The sequence below is a fragment of the Chelon labrosus genome, assembly GCF_963514085.1.
Source record: "Chelon labrosus genome assembly, contig: SCAFFOLD_46, whole genome shotgun sequence".
Lineage (NCBI taxonomy): Eukaryota > Metazoa > Chordata > Actinopteri > Mugiliformes > Mugilidae > Chelon > Chelon labrosus.
The window spans coordinates 117,878-133,956 of NW_028181568.1; the positions used below are offsets into that span (position 1 = coordinate 117,878).

Consider the following 16,079-nt stretch of genomic DNA (forward strand, 5'->3'; position numbering starts at 1 on the left):
AACCCATTACAGGACTATAGTAGGGAGCCAGAATCTGACACTATGACCCCCCCCCCTCCACTCCATTTAAGCATTACAGACACAGACTGCCAAAACATTATGACCCCCTAAACCCATTACAGGACTATAGTAGGGAGCCAGAACCTGACACTATGACCCCCCCACTCCAACCCCCCCACCTCCCCTCCCACTATAGCATTACAGACACAGACTGACAAAACATTAGGGACTCTCAGACTGTTACAATGGGGAGACAGAACACTCCATGACCCCCCCCCCCTCTCTCCCTCTCCCTCTCCCTCCTTCCCTCTCTCTCTCTCTCCCTCCTCTGTTGGTGCTATCACTTTATTAGGTAAGTGAGTTTCTAGAATTATTTATATGTTAAGTGTTTGTGCCCAACATAGCTGAACTGTTAATAGAAGTTAACTACTAGCCGCCCAATGTTTTAGCCTTAGGCTAGCCTTCCAGCATAGCTCATGTATGTTAGCGAGCTAGCGGAGCTAGCAGCTAGCTAACCGCCGCGGACTAAACCGCGGAGTTAGCCTCGAGCTAACCGCGAGCTAGCCTCGAGCTAACCGCAAGCTAACCGGGATTTAACCGCGAGCTAACCGGGACTTAACCGCGAGCTAACCGGGATTTAACTGCGGACCCGCGGGACTTAACCGCGAGTTAGCCGCGGGAGTTAGCCGCGAGCTAACGCGGAGGCTAGTGGGGTTAGCCGCTAAAACTGTGTCAAACTGAAAAATATATTATTCCACCACATAAAGTAGGAAACGTTTATGGCTTGTAACAACATTAATGACAGTATATATAAATAATTGGAGTAATTTAATATAATATGATATTTTTAATTAAATAAATAATGAGCTGTTGAACACTCATAAGAGTTATATTCAGTATGTTACATAACATTATTTGACATGTCTATTTGTCTGCCTATAGTTTTCCTCCAGCTGATCCAGACAGACTGCAGTGACGTCCAACATGAGACAAGGAGCTGGACTAACAGGACAATTTGAAGGTCTTCACTTCATCGCTGATTCCTTGTTACAGCCTGGATGTGTTAAGTTTAATATTGACGTTTTTCTAACTGTAAGACTGTGCCATAAACTGTTAAACTATTGCTCAGGTAGGAGTAATGAGTTTTATTGTTAAAATTATTATGATTAACGATCAATTATTACGATTTGCTCGTTCTTTGTCTGGGGATCCTAGTGAGGACGCCCCTCTTAAAGGTGGGGGTGTGACGATCCCTCCCACTCTCTTCCTTATTTGATGCTGGCTTTCAGGTGGAGCTGGGAGGGGTCTGCTGCCTGTACCTGCCCTTCAGTTTGTAGAAGGGCATAAAGGACGACCCTTCTCAGTGTCTCTCTCTCTCAGCCAGGCCTACTGCATCCTCCTCATCCTGTTTGGTTTGTTGTACCCTCCAACATGCATGACATCAAACTCACACCCATCCAATCAGTAGGAACCAGGCCTTAAATGACTATTTGAGTTGTGCTTTTTGTTATAGCTGCTGCTCATGGTAGTAAAGACATGCTAATTGCTAACATTTGTGGTTCATGCTTTACTGCCATGAGTAGCTAGCGTGCTAGCCGCTCGTGGTAGTAAAGACATGCTAATTGCTAACATTAGCGGCTAATGCTTGACTGCATGTAAAGACATGCTAATTGCTAACATTAGCGGCTAATGCTAGAATTAGTGGCTCATGTGTGTAAATATACATGTTAAAAATTACTATTTGAGGGTATTGTGAAGCTATACCACACTAAGCCAATGCTAAAATTAGTGGCTAGCGCATCATGCTAATTGCTAACGTTTGGGGTTAATGCTTTACTGCCATGAGTAGCTAGCGTGCTAGCCGCTCGTGGTAGTAAAGACATGCTAATTGCTAACATTAGCGGCTAATGGTTGACTGCATGTAAAGACATGCTAATTGCTAACATTTGTGGCTAATGCTAGAATTAGTGGCTCATGTGTGTAAATATACATGTTAAAAATTACTATTTGAGGGTATTGTGAAGCTATACCACACTAAACCAATGCTAAAATTAGTGGCTAGCGCATCATGCTAATTGCTAACATTTGTGGTTAATGCTTTACTGCCATGAGTAGCTAGCGTGCTAGCCGCTCGTGGTAGTAAAGACATGCTAATTGCTAACATTAGCGGCTAATGCTTGACTGCATGTAAAGACATGCTAATTGCTAACATTAGTGGCTCATGTGTGTAAATATACATGTTAAAAATTACTATTTGAGGTGTGCTTTTTCAATACAGAACCCCGGCAACAGCCCACTCGGCACTCTCAAAATTTCCTGCGGGAATTTTCTAGTTAGTGCCGAGTGCCTATGACACGAGGCCACTCCTCCCATAGCAAGCTATGGGAGGAGTGGCCTCGTGCCATAGGCACGAGGCCACTATTGATCTTCTGCGTGTTTCTTTGCAGTTTTATTTTTTTTACTTATTATTCATTTTCCGCCCTTTTTCGCCGATTAATGCGGCCCGAACCGGCGAGAGGACCCCAACACATGATATATCAAAACGTGTGTTTTGATCCCGAATCCCGTGCTATTACTTTTATAAGGGATTCGTGAGTTTTTCGCGAATTTATTCGCGAAAAACCGCGATAAATTTCCCATTGAAATGAATGGAGAAGCCCGAAAAAATAAATAAATCAACAGACATTTTCAACAATGAACTGCTCTGGCATACTTTAACCGAGAGACTTCATTTGAACTTTAAAACGTAGGTACTCTTGCCTTCTCTTCAGAGATTCACTTCACTTATCGACAACTTTTACCGTTTTTAAACTATGAAGCCTCAGAGTTGTGTAGGTTTTTACTCAAATTTCAGGGTTTATAATGGGTGTGTATTGCGCGGAATGTTTGTGCTAGAGTGGATGACATCATCAGCTAGAGTGAGGAGGAGAGAAGAAAATTAGTCAAAAAACTGTACAGAAACTGCTCCCATGGCCACAAATTTCACACGACAGACATAATTTATACATAGAAACGTAGGAAAATTTGTCTTCTCACTCATATCCGTCTGCTAAAGCTGTAAGTCTTATAGTTTTGGCGTCAGACACAAAGATGCGCCAGCAACACCCATCCACAGCTCCATAGACTGCCATGTTAAAAAGGCAGGGAAATTTCTGGAGGAAAGCAGAAGTAACCTTTTTTGAATCGCTTTAAATAGGTCACATTTCTTCATTTTACCCACAAATTGCATATGTAGACGTTCAGGAAAGCCTCAAGATGCCCAAAGTTAAGTCGGTTCAATGATTGGAAATACGGTTTGGCCACAAGTCCTTCCTGTTCGAGGCGTTTTTTCAGCATTTTCTCTCTCTCTCCCCGTCTTCCAACTGACATTCTGACAGGAGCAGTTGACCCTGGTAGCCATGACAACCAGACCCCAACCAGCTTACACACGTTCACACACGCAGCTGCTGGAAAACATGATCTGCCAAAACATTAAAACCCCCTCAAACCATTACTGCAGTACTGTAGGGGGCCAGAACCTGACATTATGACCCCCCCACTCCAACCCCCCCCCCACCCCCCCTCCCACTATAGCATTACAGACACAGACTGCCAAAACATTATGACCACTTAAGCCATTACAGGACTATAGTTGGGCTGCAGAATCTGACACTATGACCCCCCTCCACTCCATTTAAGCATTACAGTAATAGACTGCCAAAACATTATGACCCCCTAAACCCATTACAGGACTATAGTAGGGAGCCAGAACCTGACACTATGACCCCCCCACTCCAACCCCCCCACCTCCCCTCCCACTATAGCATTACAGACACAGACTGACAAAACATTAGGGACTCTCAGACTGTTACAATGGGGAGACTAAACCGCGGAGTTAGCCTCGAGCTAACCGCGAGCTAGCCTCGAGCTAACGGCAAGCTAACCGGGATTTAACCGCGAGCTAACCGGGACTTAACCGCGAGCTAACCGGGATTTAACCGCAGACCCGCGGGAGTTTGCCGCGAGCTAACGTGGAGGCTAGTGGGGTTAGCCACTAAAACTGTGTCAAACTGAAAAATATATTATTCCATCACATAAAGTACGAAACGTTTATGGCTTGTAACAACATTAATGATAGTATATATATATAATTGGAGTAATTTAATATAATATGATGTTTTTAATGAAATAAATAATGAGCTGTTGAACACTCATAAGAGTTATATTCAGTATGTTACATAACATTATTTGACATGTCTATTTGTCTGCATATAGTTTTCCTCCAGCTTATCCAGACAGACTGCAGTGACGTCCAACATGAGACAAAGAGCTGGACTCACAGGACAATTTGAAGGTCTTCACTTCATCGCTGATTCCTTGTTACAGCCTGGATGTGTTAAGTTTAATATTGATGTTTTTCTAACTGTAAGACTGTGCCGTAAACTGTTAAACTATTGCTCAGGTAGGAGTAATGAGTTTTATTGTTGAAATTATTATGATTAACGATCAATTGTTACGATTTGCTCGTTCTTTGTCTGGGGATCCTAGTGAGGATGCCCCTCTTAAAGGTGGGGGTGTGACGATCCCTCCCACTCTCTTCCTTATTTGATGCTGGCTTTCAGGTGGAGCTGGGAGGGCTCTGCTGCCTGTACCTGCCCTTCAGTTTGTAGAAGGGCATAAAGGACGACCCTTCTCAGTGTCTCGCTCTCTCAGCCAGGCCTACTGCATCCTCCTCATCCTGTTTGGTTTGTTGTACCCTGCATGACATCAAACTCACACCCATCCAGTCAGAAGGAACCAGGCCTTAAATGACTATTTGAGTTGTGCTTTTTGTTATAGCTGCTGCTCATGGGAGTAAAGACATGCTAATTGCTAACATTAGTGGCTAATGCTTTACTACCAAGAGCAGCCAGCGTGCTAGCTGCTCATGGTAGTAAAGACATGCTAATTGCTAACATTTGTGGTTAACGCTTTACTGCCATGAGTAGCTAGCGTGCTAGCCGCTCGTGGTAGTAAAGACATGCTAATTGCTAACATTTGCGGCTAATGCTTGACTGCATGTAAAGACATGCTATTTGCTAACATTTGTGGCTAATGCTAGAATTAGTGGCTCATGTGTGTAAATATACATGTTAAAAATTACTATTTGAGGGTATTGTGAAGCTATACCACACGAAGCCAATGCTAAAATTAGTGGCTAGCGAATCATGCTAATTGCTAACATTTGTGGTTAATGCTTTACTGCCATGAGTAGCTAGCGTGCCAGCCGCTCGTGGTAGTAAAGACATGCTAATTGCTAACATTTGTGGTTAATGCTTTACTGCCATGAGTAGCTAGCGTGCGAGCCGCTCGTGGTAGTAAAGACATGCTAATTGCTAACATTTATGGCTAATGCTAGAATTAGTGGCTCATGTGTGTAAATATACATGTTAAAAATTACTATTTGAGGGTATTGTGAAGCTATACCACACTAAGCCAATGCTAAAATTAGTGGCAAGCGCATCATGCTAATTGCTAACATTAGCAGCTTATGCTAGAATTAGTGGTTCATGTGTGTAAATATACATGTTAAAAATTACTATTTGAGGGTATTGTGAAGCTATACCACACTAAGCCAATGCTAAAATTAGTGGCTAGCGCATCATGCTAATTGCTAACATTAGCAGCTTATGCTAGAATTAGTGACTCATGTGTGTAAATATACATGTTAAAAATTACTATTTGAGGGTATTGTGAAGCTATACCACACTAAGCCAATGCTAAAATTAGTGGCTAGCTCATCATGCTAATTGCTAACGTTTGTGGTTAATGCTTTACTGCCATGAGTAGCTAGCGTGCTAACATTTGTGGCTAATGCTAGAATTAGTGGCTCATGTGTGTAAATATACATGTTAAAAAATACTATTTGAGGTGTGCTTTTTCAATACAGAACCCCGGCAACAGCCCACTCGGCACTCTCAAAATTTCCTGCGGGAATTTTCTAGTTAGTGACTCGAGGCTACGCACGAGACACGACTCCCCATATAGCTCTAAGCTATATGGGGAGTCGTGTCTCGTGGCGAAGCCACGAGACACTATTGTTCTTCTGCGTGTTTCTTCTATATTATTATTCATCTTCCGTACCTTTTTTCGGTCTCTAACTCGCCCCGCAATTTTGGGGCGACACCGACAAAAATTACATCAAAACGTGCGCCTTTATCGGGAATGGTGTGCTATTACTTTTATAAGGAATCCACGAATTTTTCGCGAATTTATTCGCGAAAAACTGCGAAAATCGTCCCATTGAAATGAATGGGAAACTGCGAAAAAACGAAAAAACTGACACTTTTGAGGGGCATTTTCAAAAGCTAACTCCTCCCGCAAAATTTCACCTAGAGACTTCATTTAAACTTTAAAATGTAGGTAAATTTGTCCTCTATAAAAGTTCTATTCAGATTTTTGATATCTTTCATACTTTTCGATCAATCACTCGTCAATCATCGTGATCAATCATGTGAAATTTGTGAGTTTATAATGGGTGTGTATTGCGTGGAATGTTCGGCCTAGAGTGGGAGACCTCAGAGGCTAGAGTGGTAGAGGCTGTCTGAAATTCACTGAAATTTTTCTCTTTCCACGCTGCTCCTGGGCACATCTTACATCGTAGACATTAGATTTTTTCCACTTTTGTAGAGGAACTTGTCCTGATTCATACAATGTGCTCGCCTAAGACGAGACATTTTCTGAATTTGAATGGCGTGCCCCAGAGTGAGGAGTGTCCCGCTCCAACTGCCAATAAACTCCCATTCAAAATATGAAGCTGATTTTCGAGGAAAGCTGAATCCATCCTCTTCTTATACTCGCCACAGTTTCCACAATATTTACTCCAGAGACACCAAAATTACATCAGTGTGTTCGGGAACTTCTCCTGCCAATCACTGTCTGTTTTTTTTTTCTGATGTGAGCTTTGGTTTTGCCTCAGTGAGCCCAAATGCGAGGACTGTCAGAGGGCAAAAAATCAAAATTTCTTCCTTCTCCTCTCCTGTGTCTGTGAGTAGTCATGGCAACCAGCAGAGTCACCATGGCAGCCTCAGGCCAGGGCCACAGCTGCAGCCATTTTTGTAGTCCTTGGCAGTTAATTTCAGTTTATTTAAGTAAATAACAAAGAAAGAGACAGAGAGAGGGTAAAAGACAGACAGGCAGTAACAGAGAGGTAAAGCAAGACATTTTTTGAGGTGACTGTCACTCTGCTTGCTCTGTGTGTACATCTGAGCTGAATGTTTTCTATTGTGTGTGTGGGTGACTGTGCTAATCTCTACCCTTAGCTCAAAGTAAATTCTACAGTGTTAAATATGCAGTGTCAAAGTACATTGACTCCTTCAGAGTTATTACAACAACAGCTGGAGTAAGATACCGCCCAGTGTTGGTGAAAATATACGTCGTTAAACTACGGAGTGTCAAACGTACTCTGGAAAGCTCCGCCCACCCCCCTCGTCTAATGGAAATTTCAGGCCGCCATTTTCTTCGTGCCGAAGGACTGCGGTAAGTGTCTCCTAATTGACTATTAAACGCATTATTTGTCCTTTCAACAGAAGCAGCATTTTAGAATGACTTTATATCACTGTTAACTGTGAACTTTAACTCGTTTTATGTCTTCAAATGCCGAATTTCAGACGGCTAATGTGTAGTGGCCGAGTGAATGTCAAGTCCATGTGCGAGCAGCATTAAGGTAGCTAACGTTAGCTAATTAACATTAACTAGCAAACACTCAAATTATCAAGAGTTATGTTAACTTTGTTAATACAGTGTGGATGTGTGATTGTGTAGTTCTTTGTGACGTTCAAATATTATAGTGGAATAGCGAAGATTGCTAGTGTGGGGAGTTGGCTAAACTAGCTAAAGTTCATGTTAGCTGGACTATCCGTTGCCTTTGCATGAGCGGGTAGACATTAACTCTGGGTACTGAGTAAGCGTTGTCTTTTGTATTTTAAAGTTACTGCAGGTGTTACTGACAGACGTTGTCGTTTTTAATGTGTTGGAGACATTAAATTTAACCCCGAAACCCGCACGTCTCTGTCACGTGACGCTGTTTTGGTCGGTCCTGCACGCGACTTCAAACCCTAGCGGGAGCGTTTCAGAAGCGATTAGCCCACCAGGCTTTGTTTACTTGCTCAGATTTTTGTCATTTTCTTTCGTTTATGTGCTTCTAGATCTGCTTCTCCGTGTGTAAATATGCTACGTAGTTAATTAGTTTCTCTTTTGTCTGTTTTTACTACCGGTAGTTTGCGCGGTGTGTTTTATTTTGAAAATCGACCGGATCCTCTCTGCTTTTTCTGTGTCCGGCTTCTGCCCGCTCGAGGTGCTCTGTGTTGAAGCGGGCTGCCCGCGGTGTCCGTCAAAAATAGATCAGCGGAGGCCCGCTTTGGTGACGCTTCCCGTACCACGGCTGCCGGTGGGTTTTGAAACATTGAATAGCACATGTAATGCGGACGCGCCCGGTGGTTTTTGTATTGTAACGGTAGGATTAAGTAACGTTACTACAGCAATGTAAAGTAAATCCGTATGACAGTTGGGCACCTTCAGGAAGATGACATGATTAAGTTAAATTAAATCTTACTGGTCATTTCTGCAAAATAGCTGATTATTTCCCAGCAGTTTGGTGGCTTGAAACAAACTTTATTATATTCAAAGTGAACGTGATTCACCTCAAAAGGTGGCCTCGCTTCTGGACTGTTCAGTTGAAATGCATGATATTCTTATGTATGTTATGTATATTCTCAAATTTGAGGGAATACAGTGCATATAGTTTTTGTTTATTGTAATAATGAGCACATGAACTTTAACCATGAACTGTGCTGATACTCTCTGCAGGGAATTAAGATTTGCACAAGGAGCTTTAAATGCTAATAGTAATAGTAGCTGTTTAAAATTGATATACTGGAATATTAATATAAAATGATGGAAAATTTTAAGTTCTTGGATTTTGGAATGAATCAATATCTTACAAACGTCTATATGTGTTTTGTGTTACCCTTTCTAACCACACCCTTAACTTTGGATGCATTGCTTAAAGTATAGTTGGTACAAAAACATAAAAAATAATTTTAATTCACATTAAGTGTTTGTTTGAGCCCTACTGTAAAAGGTAATCCAGATTCAGTGAATATTAAGTGAGTAGTGAAATGTTATCATTAGATAAGCAATGGTTTTCTTGTTTACACAAGCTTTTGTTCCTGTGTCCTAGCATTTGCAAAGTTTGGTGTCCCAGCTGTAACAGAAGGTGTGAAAGTTGTCGACAGTTCAGGGACTGAGTTGGATGAAGATGTTTTTCAGGATGTAGTAACGGATCCCTCCACTGGGGTGTTAACCATCAAATATGACTCAGGTTTGTTTCTGTTAAATTTCTATTATGTTATGATGTTTATTAGAAGTGACAGGTTAGGGTTATCAGCAAACTCTATATAATGTGTTCTTATTTCGATTTCTCAATTCATGATTAGAATCTGTTTCCACGGTAGCCTCTCCTGAGCAATCCCAACCATCATCCCTCAATTCCTTGGACTCTGAGGACACAGACATCATTTCCGATAGTCCCTCCAGAAAACGCCAGAGGTTGGACGCAGAAGCTGAGCAAGTAAGTTCTTATAAATAAGTTCTTATGACATTTACGTGGTTGGAAGACATTGTTGATCTCATTATGTTTTGAAGTTTTTTGTTTTTTAGCTCCTGAAAGTTTTTTATTTTATTATAATAAAGTGTACACTTCAAGTACATCAAAGTTATTAAAATCAATTAAATTTATATGCTTGTTTTTATTATTATTATTATCTTTAACAATAAAATATAAATTAACAAATCCTCTCTGTAATCCTTATAACCTTGTCACTGTCTGGATGGAGCTCTTCAGTGTTTGTTACTTCGGTGCAGCCTTTACCTGAATTAATAAACTGTCTGTAGTCTGCTGATTGTTCCGCCGATATCTTTGAGATTGAATCGGGACATCTTTAGCCATGATATGAATTTATTTCCAGCATTTAAGTGAACTCTGATTTGCAGTGGATATAGTCCTAATGTGCTGAATTGTTTTGTATTGTGTTTCAAGTTGGTGGAATCCGTTCTTACCAACAAACCTGGTGGGGAACGTGTAATAAATGAATACAGGCGAACCAAATCCTTGACTGATGAAACCAGACGAAAAATGGTCAACATACTAGCAGCTGACATGACGGAAAAGAATGGGTAATTTGTTAACAGTCCTTGTGTTCTGCTTAGAGATTAATTTGAAATCGAAATTAAATCCAGTGAATATAACCGCAAACCCCTTTGTCCTTGCAGTACATCCCCACCCAGACAAGTGAAAGAAATGTACGCCAGAGGAATAGTGACCTTATTCCCCTACCTCAGTGACCCATTCTCTAAGAGTGGCTATGTGAGTTGCACACAGTAATGGTTGTAGTAATGTTAAATGCTGTATTGAAAAATTTTGAATCCTATCGGAGCCTGTTGTTTTCACTTTTAAATGTTATTAATGAATGTCTTTTTTTTTGTTATCCTTTCATCCAAGGAGCACTATTATGATGGTGAGAGTGGAACTGGGTACTTGGCCTGGAGGATTAAAACTATTCAGAGAGGCATAGCTAAAGACAGGCGATCGTCGTTTGGAGGTAATACTGGAAAAATGTATGGAACAAAACAGTCGCAAGATCAGTTATTGCATTTGTTGCACATAATGTTTAAAATAATACAATATTTTTCTTGAAGTCTAACTACACCCTTCAATTCCTCTGACTTTGATTCAAAACAGTAGACATTTTGAGCCACTTTCAATGCACAAAATAATAGTAATAATCATAAGTTGTGAAGAAAAAAATGTCAATATTAACACCAGCACTGATATGTTTCATCACAGTACAGTCAGTAATTAAGTTTATACTTTTGGTATAAAGAGTAAAGAGTACCTCTTTAAAAGTTTGCCAGGTTTCTAAAACTGTTTTTGATATCAGTATTTATAATACTGTATTTTCCCATGTTATGTAGAATCAGCCAAAGGATCATCTGGTGAAGCCATGTCTGGAGGACCAACTGTCAGACGAGAGTCCGAGTTCGATCCAGAGACTGCCCTGACTGAAGATGAGTGCAACGAAGCAATCTCATTGATGAAACATTCAGCTGATGAGGACACTGTCAACAAGAAAATGAAACTGACGTTTGTGTATCGCCACAACATGGTCCTTGACCCCCAGCAGTCGAGCAACATACTGTCTGACTTTCCACGTTTTAAAGACGTCAAAGGCTTGGTAATTATCTATCATTATTTTGAAAACATTATGACAGTTGAATAGTTTTTATAAGACGGTAGACAGGCGTTGTAGTAATACCCCAATAACTATCACCCGTTAACTTTGGTTGCCTGTCGGATAATTGAAATTGTCACCCATCACCACCCCACCCCAGGTTGAACAGGATTTCATTCTGATGTTTGGAGAGGATACCTCAAGCAAGCTTCTGGAGAGGTGGCCGGTCATGTTCAAGAAAAAGATCATCCAACAATGCAGAAAGCTTCTATCCACAAGTGAGCTTGAAGAACTCTTGCTGGCAGCTGATCCTCCTGAGGATGGCACTGAAGTTGATGTTGACTTTGGTAAGATAATTGTTCGTGTTCTTCTTCTGCTGCTCTCATATACTTGGAATATATAATTATCATATCTAAACATTTACATATCTGGATGTGTGATAAATGTAAGAGGACATTATGTACGCAGTATATTGAACAAAACTTCAAAAGCACTGAAGTGTTTGTCCCATGGTTTGATTTGGATAACTTCTTGTGATGATATAAAACTGCTATCTTTCCGTTATTGTTTTTTTTTTTTTTTATTTAAATGCTACTGCCATTGCAGAGCCACTGAATTTTGTTGACAGCCCGCATAACTGAAGTGTGTTGAGATTGAACACACGATTGTTGTTACAGGTTGGGACAGTGACCTTTCGTCGGTTTTATTGCTGCTACACCTGATTCCACCCTCTGCTCAGGGTCGGAAGAGACCAGGAAAGGTTTCGGCATCCCAAGCAGAGAAGCATCTTGTGGTCTTCAAGAAGGTTTGTGTTTTTGGAGGTTATTGAGGGACAAATCTTATATAATTGCCTAATAGTTGTAGAATATGGTCATGCACAATAAGGCATTAATAAAGTGCTTTGTAATGAGTACTGACAGCCAATATGATGCTAACGTGTATTCTAATAAGCAACTAGTTGGTGGTGAATATGTCTCACTTAAAGTATTATTATTTAGTTTTTCTGTTCTTTTTGTTTTGGTTTTATGTATTACAATTGTCCAATTGTAATCATATCTTCATGTGTTTGTCTTCGCAGAGTGGAACAAACATTCAAGAGCATCTCGATGCCATCACCACCAGAGCTCAACCCTATCTCCTGGCTGTTGGAGTTAAGAAGAATGCAATCCATCAGTTCTTCATCATTCTTGACAAGAATGCCATACCTTGCAGGTCAACCTCTTCTCTTGGTGCCTTTGATGAACTGTTTAAGGCTCATTTTGTGTTTGGCACATCATACAACAGCATGCTCCACAACATGTACACTTTTATCCAAACCACAGTGTACAACATTGATGTCGGCAAGGTCAAGGAAAGTCCTCGTGTCTCTGAAGTTAGGGCGAGGTTGCTTCATTAGTGCTTGAAGTTTCTCCTCTATCATGCAGTGTTTTGTTTGTCAGGCTGAGTTAACAAGTTCAAATATGCTTGTTAGGCATTTACGATTAGTTCATGGTTACTTACCTGGAAAAAATCTCAGGCTTAAATGTGCCCAGACTGGATGTGGATGTGTGTTTGGTACATTTTCTGGTTTTAGGAAACATTTAAACACCAAACACACTGAGTATATTGACCAGGAGGTTGACACTGATGTTAATTTGAGCACAGGAGAGGTGGTGACAGCTAATGTAGATGAGACAGCCACAACATCGCTGACGGGTAACAAAGATGAGGTAACCACAACATCTGAACTGTTGAGAAACTCCAATAGGAGCACTCTAGATATGTGTGCTTCTGCTGTTGCACAACTCAAGGCAGCCGGATTAAGTCAATCTGCTGTAAATAGTTTTGTTTCCTCTATGGAAGAAGTGTGTTCTGAGATTCATAGTCAAGCTAAAGATGCAGCTTTACAGTGCTTATCTCCACAGGAAACAGAGGTCAGGCTGCATCCTGACAGGGTTCTAAAGATGTTGAACATAAATGAGCTGCGTTACTTCAGACCATTTGATGTACAATTGAAGTATGGAACGACAGATTCTTCTTTCTATGTTGTTCCATATTGTCATTTTATGCAGACTTAAGGTCAATGTTTTAAATGTAGATTTGTATTCTACATGAGATGTTTTGATGAGATGATATTTCAGCCTGACATAGTTGAGAGCTGCTAATAAAGTTCTTAAATGCATTATTTTGTGGAAACTTGTGATTTTTACTCACTTAATGGTGTTGCATGTAAGTTGACACTACAAAAGTGTAAAATTAACACTGCTAAGATTTATTTTCAGAAATGGTGTCAAATTTCATTCACACTATACAGTGTTAGAATTTTACTCTATATGAGCTTGTTTTTCACTGCAAGAGAGTAAATTATCAACACAGTAGTGTGTAATATCAACACTTATTAGAGTGTTAATCTGTACTGGAATGGAACTCAATCAGAATTGATTTGACACCATAGAAGAGTGAATTATCAACTCTACCAAGAATAATATTTACACTCTTCAGTGTTATTTAACCTTTGGTGTAAAATTTCAATAACACTATTCAGTGTAAGCGAGTGTTAAATTTTTACTCTATTTAGAGTTAATTTAACTCTAAATTCTAAACACTATGGTAAGAGTTAATTTAACACTAATTCCGAGTTGGACCAAATACACTCGGAAATGGTGTTAAATTTAACTCTTTAAGTGTTACTTTAACACTGCAAAATTTACTGTGTAGTTTAGTGCGTCAGCGCCGCGCGTTAGCGTGGCAAATGGTAATGCCAACATTAGTATTGGTAATGCTAACATCTTTTTCCTTTTCTTTTTTTAATAACCCCGGCAGCAGCCCTCGAGTCACTCTCAAAATTTCCTGCGGGAATTTTCTAGTTTTTACTTATTATTCATTTTCCGCCCTTTTTCGCCGATTAATGCGGCCCGAACCGGCGAGAGGACCCCAACACATGATATATCAAAACGTGTGTTTTGATCCCGAATCCCGTGCTATTACTTTTATAAGGGATTCGTGAGTTTTACGCGAATTTATTCGCGAAAAACCGCGATAAATTTCCCATTGAAATGAATGGAGAAGCCCGAAAAAATAAATAAATCAACAGACATTTTCAACAATGAACTGCTCTGGCATACTTTAACCGAGAGACTTCATTTGAACTTTAAAACGTAGGTACTCTTGCCTTCTCTTCAGAGATTCACTTCACTTGTCGACAACTTTTACCGTTTTTAAACTATGAAGCCTCAGAGTTGTGTAGGTTTTTACTCAAATTTCAGGGTTTATAATGGGTGTGTATTGCGCGGAATGTTTGTGCTAGAGTGGATGACATCATCAGCTAGAGTGAGGAGGAGAGAAGAAAATTAGTCAAAAAACTGTACAGAAACTGCTCCCATGGCCACAAATTTCACACGACAGACATAATTTATACATAGAAACGTAGGAAAATTTGTCTTCTCACTCATATCCGTCTGCTAAAGCTGTAAGTCTTATAGTTTTGGCGTCAGACACAAAGATGCGCCAGCAACACCCATCCACAGCTCCATAGACTGCCATGTTAAAAAGGCAGGGAAATTTCTGGAGGAAAGCAGAAGTAACCTTTTTTGAATCGCTTTAAATAGGTCACATTTCTTCATTTTACCCACAAATTGCACATGTAGACGTTCAGGAAAGCCTCAAGATGCCCAAAGTTAAGTCGGTTCAATGATTGGAAATACGGTTTGGCCACAAGTCCTTCCTGTTCGAGGCGTTTTTTCAGCATTTTCTCTCTCTCTCCCCGTCTTCCAACTGACATTCTGACAGGAGCAGTTGACCCTGGTAGCCATGACAACCAGACCCCAACCAGCTTACACACGTTCACACACGCAGCTGCTGGAAAACATGATCTGCCAAAACATTAAAACCCCCTCAAACCATTACTGCAGTACTGTAGGGGGCCAGAACCTGACATTATGACCCCCCCACTCCAACCCCCCCCACCCCCCCTCCCACTATAGCATTACAGACACAGACTGCCAAAACATTATGACCACTTAAGCCATTACAGTACTATAGTTGGGCTGCAGAATCTGACACTATGACCCCCCTCCACTCCATTTAAGCATTACAGTAATAGACTGCCAAAACATTATGACCCCCTAAACCCATTACAGGACTATAGTAGGGAGCCAGAACCTGACACTATGACCCCCCCACTCCAACCCCCCCACCTCCCCTCCCACTATAGCATTACAGACACAGACTGACAAAACATTAGGGACTCTCAGACTGTTACAATGGGGAGACTAAACCGCGGAGTTAGCCTCGAGCTAACCGCGAGCTAGCCTCGAGCTAACGGCAAGCTAACCGGGATTTAACCGCGAGCTAACCGGGACTTAACCGCGAGCTAACCGGGATTTAACCGCAGACCCGCGGGAGTTTGCCGCGAGCTAACGTGGAGGCTAGTGGGGTTAGCCACTAAAACTGTGTCAAACTGAAAAATATATTATTCCATCACATAAAGTACGAAACGTTTATGGCTTGTAACAACATTAATGATAGTATATATATATAATTGGAGTAATTTAATATAATATGATGTTTTTAATGAAATAAATAATGAGCTGTTGAACACTCATAAGAGTTATATTCAGTATGTTACATAACATTATTTGACATGTCTATTTGTCTGCATATAGTTTTCCTCCAGCTGATCCAGACAGACTGCAGTGACGTCCAACATGAGACAAAGAGCTGGACTAACAGGACAGTTTGAAGGTCTCCACTTCATCGCTGATTCCTTGTTACAGCCTGGATGTGTTAAGTTTAATATTGATGTTTTTCTAACTGTAAGACTGTGCCGTAAACTGTTAAACTATTGCTCAG

At 40.7% G+C, this 16,079-nt stretch overlaps 1 protein-coding gene across 1 annotated transcript; it reads left to right on the forward strand.

The window, feature by feature from the left end:
- The first annotated feature begins 10,754 nt into the window (after positions 1-10,754).
- On the forward strand, positions 10,755-14,106 carry LOC311509293 (uncharacterized protein). The gene is made up of 3 exons (XM_084575081.1): positions 10,755-11,596; positions 11,927-12,054; positions 12,328-14,106. The coding sequence occupies exons 1-3, from the start codon at positions 11,431-11,433 to the stop codon at positions 12,643-12,645; spliced, it is 612 nt and encodes a 203-aa protein (XP_084431207.1). The 5' UTR covers positions 10,755-11,430; the 3' UTR covers positions 12,646-14,106.
- The last annotated feature ends 1,973 nt before the right edge of the window (positions 14,107-16,079 follow it).